The following is a 7,672-nucleotide window of genomic DNA, read 5'->3' as shown; positions in this document are numbered from 1 at the left end:
CTGAGTTCAAGGTATGTATTGCATCTGGGGGTTCTCAAAAAACTGGTGGAGGAGATGGCATTCTTGCTGAAAGGGACAACAGCATGTTAGGATCACAAAACCTAAGAAGATAAAGCTCTGCAATAGCAAAATATCCATAATACATATATTATCCAAAATATATCCAGAGAGGAACCTGAGATATAAAAGGGTTCTGATCAAAGATAATGACTTACTTTGGGGGAAAAAAACAGACAAACATAAAATTAATAACACCACACAATTCAGGTTTTTACAGTCATTAGAAGTGAAGCAGAACAGTATTTAAGGTATTTACTGCTTCCTCTCATTTACAGTCAGGGTCCCTCTTCCATGTACTGCTACTTCACCCTTTTTCCTGTTGGTGGTATATACGGTACCCTGAAGAACTATTGGCACCCTTAATAAAAACGAGGAAAAATTTTTGTAGAAAGTAAACATTGCACAAAAACATTTGAAATCAATCAACTGAGAAACATTTTTATGACAAAGAACTTCTTTAAGCAAGTAGAACTCAACACCAGTGGGGTCGATGGGGATACATCTGCAGCCGACAAGTCTAGTCCTTCTTGTCATAAATTTGTATGCCATGTGGCAATCATGTGGCAGCAGTGGAATGCATAAAATGATGCAGATACAGGTAAAGAGCTTCAGTTAATGCTCATCAGAAAATCAGAATAGGGGAAAATGTGAACCGAGTGACTTTGTGGCTGTTTGAATAGTTACAGAAACTGCTTAGCTCTTGGGATTTTATAGACTTTATAGATGCACAATAGTCTACAGAGTTCTGTGTTCAGAAATGCCTTTTTTATTGAAAGATAAAAAAGACATTGTCTGATCTATTAAAAAAACATTGCTTGCTCCAATCTTCATCTTACAGTTTTGAAGCCTGTGCTAACTGTACCATCAGATTCCTGTTCTTGGATGACAGGAGTGTAACTCGATGTGGTTTTCCACTGTTATAGCCCTAAATTATCCCAAATCATGATTAGGAAATCTAGCACACATCATTTTACTTAGATTTGTTAAATGATGTATGGAACAATTGGGCCTGATTCCCTGGGATATAAATAAATAAATCTGTTTGTCATCCATGACCAAGGAGAAAAGCCAAAAACTTTCGACACAAAAGAGACAGGTGGTTGTTGACCTGCACATATCACAAATAGATATAAAATACATAATTGAGCACAATTAAAACACAAATAATATCAATAATAAAAAGTTTAACATGTTTGAAACAGGTGGAAATTTGCCAGGAATTTGACCAATGAGCACACTATCCACAGACACACTGAGGAGGATGGTGAAGGAGGCAAAGAAGACCCCAAAGAACACAGTTTTAGAATTGCACAGCTTAGTTGACTTTTATGGTTGTCAAGTTTCAAAGCCAACTATTAATGTCACCTCCATAACAAAAAGCTGTTTGGAAGCATTGCAATAAAAGAAGTCCTTCCTGAGAGCAACCCACATAGTGCAGCTCTGGAATGTCACAATGAGTCATTGGAGCTACAATTAGAACTGTGCGTTGTGGTCAGCTGAGACCAAAATCTAACATCTTAGCTGTGCACACACCATCAGCATGTTTGGCAACAAAAGGGGACTGAACACAAGGAAAACCACCAGGTACACACTGTAAAACAGGCATACACAAATATAAATCTTAGAGGTCCACTTACCAAATTTCCACAGAACTGAAGGTTCTTCCACAGAGGACAAATAAGCAAAACAAATTCCATGCATCCCACAAAGTTTCATCTTTTTGTTTTCCATCCAAGTATCAGTGCACTCATACTCCTTATTATTTCAGCATCAGACAAAGTTTTTGTGTGTTTGTCCAAGACCCATGCCATTCTATTTGAAGACTCTGTTGCTCGCTCTTGCTGTGTCATTGTTTTATGATGATTTTAGCTGGTTTATTTTTGTGGTTCTTACCTCCATGTTCTGTGGGTAGTTATATTTAAAATTTGCCTGCTTGGTCTCATAAGGGTGCCTGACATTACCACTTTTCAGAATGGTCACAGTTTTATTACAAATTAAGCACATTGGCTTCGTGCTTCTCACAGAGAGACTGAACACATCTTTTGAGTCCATTCTTGTTAAAATGTGCGGTTTTCAGTACCTTTTCTTGGTACTGAGCAATTTTAAACAAACCACTTTACTTTTTGAACATAATATTAGCCTACTGTTGCCAATTAGCTATAAATGTCTTTTGACTAGCACAAGCTATTAAAATAACAGCCTGTGTCAGTTGGCATAGAACCTGATTCACAGTCTTTGTTATTGGAGGAAACAAAAGTAGAGCGCGGATTGCAAAGAGAGGTTTTTTCACTCTGAGATTTTGTGCTCGGACTGTAATAAAATGCATTTAGGTCCAGACCCGGACCAGAATCGGCCTATTGGGTATTACTGCTGTAAAATATGGTGGTATATAGGCTGCTTTCATGCTTTGAGGCTGGTGGTCTAAGGGTTCAAAAGATTGATGGCACTGTGAATTTTACTAAATGTTTCAGCCCAAATTCTGGTTGCCTCTGCCAGGAGGTTCAAACTTGGCACTTAGATAGCACTTTCAGCAAGATGACCCAAACATACATTCAAAGCAACATTGAGATTCAGCTTAACAATCCCTGTACAAGTGTCCAACCTTGTTAAATTTTGAAGAATCATTGCTGCTCTACAATCCAGCAGAGGTTTTATTACACATTAATTGTAAGGGTGCCAATACTATTCCTAATCGCATGTGTTATTCTTCTTATACTTTCATTTTTGCTTATCTTCATGAAGACAGCCAATAATTCTGAAGGGCACCATATGTGTGTGTGCTTTTTTTTTTGCCGCATTCTGGAGTAGTCCCACACTGACCACATGGAGTGACATTTCACACAGCTTGAATGAATAATCAGTGACGACTGATACCAACTGACCTCAGAATGACACAGGCATGAAACCACATGTCCACCACATTTATGCTCCAATTCCATAAAGCAAAAATGACTCGAAGCAAATTGCATATTAAAGGTTCTTAAATCCAATTCCATCTTCTAAAAAAGAAGGATTTGAAGTATAGAACACACACGCACAAGCATCTCACTGGAACTGTAGTGCTAGGAAACTAGAGATAGTTGTTAAAAGGTTGCCAAAACGTGAGCATGTGGAAGCAATTGTGGGTGGCATGCGGGATCAGTTAGCTTAAGGGTTAGTGGTGGTGCCTACACTGCAGAGGCAGAATCCAAGTCTGTTTCCACACTCAAATCAGCACACTCCACCCTTCTCACTCTCTTTCTCACTTCAACAAAAGACAACACAGCTCTACACTGTGATTTCCCTCAAGCATTTTCCCAGGAGGAGGAGAAAATAAAAAGAGTCTCCTGACTCCAACTATGACATATTTAACCTCAGTTGCGTGCTTGTGAACAAATCCTACATGGAATTGTAAGATGGAGGATGGAGCACTCATTTTTGGGAGGGGTCAGGAGGTTATTGATACGGTTAGACTGAGGGGACTGTGGAAAGACATAAATAGCTGCAAGGAGTGATCAAGTCTCGCAGTCTCTCTCAGACAGCCCAGGCATAGGTGACCTCCACTTCTTCTGCAGAAAGCTCATCTGTCTCTGCAAAGCCAGTAAGTAGTGTTCATGCTCTGTTTAATCAAACGTGCTGTGAAAATCCAAATTCTTTTTTTTATACTTATACATCGAGACCAATTAATACATTTATTAAGGATCTTGTATGGACACTGGTGCATCTATTATCTATTATTGCAGATCTTGCAAAGGAGACTCTAGCACCACACCATGCTTTTAAGAATGCATGAAAAAAAAACAATAATATCTATATGCTATGTAAAATATTTGGTGTCCTGAAATCACCTATATTATAGAGAATGTGCACAGATATAGCCTATAGACTAAATAAAATTAAAAATATATTAAAAAAATTGTAGTCTATAGACTAAATAGAATATAAATTATGTTGTTATCAAAAATTGTGTCTGGTACGTATTTGCATATTTTAATAAACTTTTATTATTTTACTACCAAACCATCGCACACGTAATACAAGCTTATACTTCAGGAAATTTGTTTGTAAAACCACACTCTGTCCTCAGTAGTAAATATGCATTTACAATCCAAACTGACTAATAATTCAGATTTTTCAGTGTTTCTAATTTTTATGTCTGCCTTATGTGACAGGAGCTAACAACATGCCTATGTTTAATCTCAATATTCTGTCAGAGAACCAGCAAAGGAAAAGATGAAAACCATCTGTATGAGATGCTTGCTGTGGTGCTTCACCTTAATGGTAACCCTACTTAGTGGAATTGCCACCATGCCTGTGAGTGTAGTGGACTCGCTTTGCACTGCACCTTCAACAGCCAAGTACAGACTCACATTTACAGGCAAGTGGAGCCAGACTGCCTTCCCCAAGCAGTACCCCGTTTACAGGCCTCCTGCTCAGTGGTCTCCACTGATTGGTGAGTGGAATACTCTGAATGTCAAGGAATATTAATTATAGGGCATACCACAGTTAGTGAGAAAATTATGGGTGCTGTAGCCTATAAAAAGTGTGAGACTTTGTGCACTATTATTTTAACATATACTCTTTTTAGGGGTAACTCACAGCTCAGACTATCACATCTGGCAAAAAAACGAATATGCAAGTAATGGGGTGAGAGAGTTCTCTGAAAAAGGAGAAGCTTGGACTCTGATTAAGGAGGTGGAGGCAGCTGGGGAGCGCATCCAGAGTGTATACGGCCTCTTTTCCACGTCAGCTGTGCTCGGAGGGACAGGCCAGACAAGCACGGAGTTCGAGGTGTATGCCAGGCACAACTTTGTAAGTTCAACACTAGATATATCGCAAAATAATGAGATGTAAAGAGCAGACTTGTCATGTATGCTTCATATTTAATACACTGAACTTTCAATGGGGCTGCACATATATACATATACAGTATGTATTATAGCGTGGGTACTAACTTACATGGACCAAAAAGACAATTATGCTAAAGGTATAGGAATTTTCACAAACGAGAGCAAGTTCATTGGATACATATCAAAATTTACAAGTGCTAATCCCATCTGTCATCCCAGTCTTAAGCCTCTGCAGCTTGTAACTTGCAAATCTGCAGTGCTAAGTTCACATGAGCTTAAACTCAACAAAATGCTATCACTGTTCTTGTTTTACAGTTGTCTTTTATTATGCGGATTGTCCCGAGCCCAGACTGGTTTATTGGGATAGACAGTCTAAATCTGTGTGATGGAGACCACTGGAAAGAAAACATTAGCCTTGATCTGTTTCCTTATGATGCTGGCACAGACAGTGGCTTCACTTTTTCTTCACCCAAATTTGAGACCATTCCCCAGGACAAAGTCACACAGGTAACCACAAGCAGACAGACAATCTTTCACAATACTCAAAATCAGTATCAGTGGTCAAACGTCACTCTGTTTTCTCTTGTCTTCCTCAGATAACGTCATCATTTCCAAATCACCCTGCTAACTCGTTCTTCTATCCACGATTGAAAAATCTTCCCCCGATAGCCAAGGTCACACTCAGCAAGATCAAGAGCAAACAGATCTTTAGTTTGCCGATCGAGCCCACACAATCCAACCAAATTCCCACTGGCAATGAAATAGATGAGTCTCTCATAAGTAAGTTATAAAATATTATCATACAATACTTTTTTTTTCACAAATGTGTCAATATGCAATATGCCTCAATCCAGCTAAACAGCAGAAAACAAGATGAGAATTGCCATTCTTTCCAAAAAGTCCATTTGTCAAAATTGTGTATATTTGGACTCAATCTCAAATACAGCTACAGCCACAAAAAGAGTTCTTACTGTATCTCATACTGTCTTATATGCTAGTTTAATGCAAGTCATGGTCTTTGGAGAGAACTTAAGGTAATCGAGTGTGGGCTTGTAGCAAATTGTGTCAGCAAAAAAAAAAGTTTACCCATCCCCATGGTGACCAAAACAACAAACCCAAACAGGATTATGGGGGTCAGTCCATTTGGAGGTTTTCTGCAACTCAGCAGTCATGAAGAGTTGATCATGGAAACAAAATCTAATGTCAAGTCCAGTCATGCTTTTGTCTTCATGCGCCAACCTTCTGTTTTCCCACTTTTTCAACAACTTCAACATGCCATAGCGATCAATGTTTTACAAGGCTGTAACTTCTGAAAAGGTTTTGGAGAAAAATGAGATTTCATGTTGGTTTCATTATGAAGGATATCTGCCAGGTTTTATTTTTAAGAAAAAGTGTCTCTTTGTCTATCTGTCTATTTAGCAACTGAATGTGGCAGAAAGTTCATATCTGATTAGAGAGATGCAGAAAAGGATTAAATAGCTGCTAGATATCCAAGTCTGATTCACAATATGACCTATTATGAACAGCAAATTGCATGCTCCTCTATGCAATACACTTGTGTTAATCAATTAATTCCTACACAATAACAGATTGAATGTTACTAATATAGTATGACCTAACTATAGAAGACCATAATGTTCACTATTACTTAAAGTAATTAATGCATCTTGTATGACTGAAAAATGGGCCTTGCACAAGTTTATGCCGTACAATTTAATTTTCTGACATCATGAATGTAATGTTTACATTGCGTTTGTCCTCAGATACCCCTCTTGACTGTGAGGTGTCTGCCTGGTCACCTTGGGGTTTATGCAAAGGTCAGTGTGGCGAGGAGAAAAAGAAAGGCATGAGATATCGCACCCGCTACATTCACATAAAGCCTGCTAACAACGGCTCTGTCTGCCCACCTCTCGAGGAGGAGAAAACCTGTGTACCTGACAACTGTGAGTGAGCGTCTGTCACATAACGCCCATCAATTCATATCCTCATTTTCTTCATTCAAAGCACAATCCAGTTTGGACTACAGATTCACAAAATAATGTTTTTAAAACAATGTAATTATATATGTTTTTTCAGGGTTTTTTAAGCAACACTACTGCTTTGCTGGCATTTTTTTAGGAAACATGTATTGTCATACATGTTATGTATCATAGAAATGTTGTTGAGTATTGTGATATGATATGTTTTGTCAAATTGCTGACCTCTACATCAGCTCAATAAAGCCAAAGTGAATGTTTCATGATTATAAAGTGTGATTTCACTGGAAAGCAAAAATGTATCATATGAAAACACAAGAACAGCAGTTTATTAACTATTTACTATAATGTTTACTATATTACAATATTAGGTGCTATAAAAAAAACAACTTTATTATTGAATTTATGGAAAGTATCAAACTCATATGAATTGGTGTCCCCTGGTGGAATGACTGAGCGACTACACTTCAGTATCAAGTCAAGTACTTTACTCAGAAAGGTGTTCAGTTATATAATGTCTTTTGTGTGGTGAATGTCTGTACATTCAATGCAATAAATTGTACATATCAACTGTAAATTTGAACAAATAAACTGTTTCTTGTCAACATGCGTGTCACTGCTTCAGCTACAATACAAGGCCTGCCAGTTTCCTGCCTGATTCCTTTTCAAGTATTAAACTTCATGAAAAACTTAGGGACAAATTAAACATTCCTAAAATAAAAGTATGACGTTCTACATTGTCCTCTGTGAAGCAGAACAACTACTAGGTTAACCATTTGGGTACTTTATCTACTTTAAGCACCTGCT

At 38.0% G+C, this 7,672-nt stretch overlaps 1 protein-coding gene across 2 annotated transcripts; it reads left to right on the top strand.

Annotated features, from left to right (window-relative positions):
- The first annotated feature begins 3,314 nt into the window (after positions 1-3,314).
- Positions 3,315-7,495, top strand: spon2b (spondin 2b, extracellular matrix protein). Of its 2 annotated transcripts, none has more exons than XM_053235703.1 (6): positions 3,315-3,640; positions 4,212-4,492; positions 4,628-4,851; positions 5,205-5,396; positions 5,486-5,669; positions 6,653-7,495. In XM_053235703.1, the coding sequence occupies exons 2-6, from the start codon at positions 4,273-4,275 to the stop codon at positions 6,838-6,840; spliced, it is 1,008 nt and encodes a 335-aa protein (XP_053091678.1). In that variant the 5' UTR covers positions 3,315-3,640; positions 4,212-4,272; the 3' UTR covers positions 6,841-7,495. The 2 variants fall into 2 exon arrangements, with proteins under 2 accessions (XP_053091678.1, XP_026796549.1); XM_026940748.3 differs by having other exon boundaries at positions 3,316-3,640; positions 4,254-4,492; positions 6,653-7,494.
- The last annotated feature ends 177 nt before the right edge of the window (positions 7,496-7,672 follow it).

The sequence above is a fragment of the Pangasianodon hypophthalmus genome, chromosome 7, assembly GCF_027358585.1.
Source record: "Pangasianodon hypophthalmus isolate fPanHyp1 chromosome 7, fPanHyp1.pri, whole genome shotgun sequence".
In the NCBI taxonomy this organism is placed as follows: domain Eukaryota; kingdom Metazoa; phylum Chordata; class Actinopteri; order Siluriformes; family Pangasiidae; genus Pangasianodon; species Pangasianodon hypophthalmus.
Note: the sequence above shows the minus strand (reverse complement) of the source record. Positions and strands in the feature narration are given on the sequence as shown.

What these genes read in the sequence shown, in the direction of transcription:
- spon2b (XM_053235703.1), top strand. Translation starts at nt 4,273, where the DNA reads ATGAAAACCATCTGTATGAGATGCTTGCTGTGGTGCTTCACCTTAATG. An exon ending in TCAGTGGTCTCCACTGATTG is followed by an intron (nt 4,493 to 4,627) that starts GTGAGTGGAATA and finishes TACTCTTTTTAG; the next exon opens with GGGTAACTCACAGCTCAGAC. An exon ending in AATAGATGAGTCTCTCATAA is followed by an intron (nt 5,670 to 6,652) that starts GTAAGTTATAAA and finishes GTTTGTCCTCAG; the next exon opens with ATACCCCTCTTGACTGTGAG.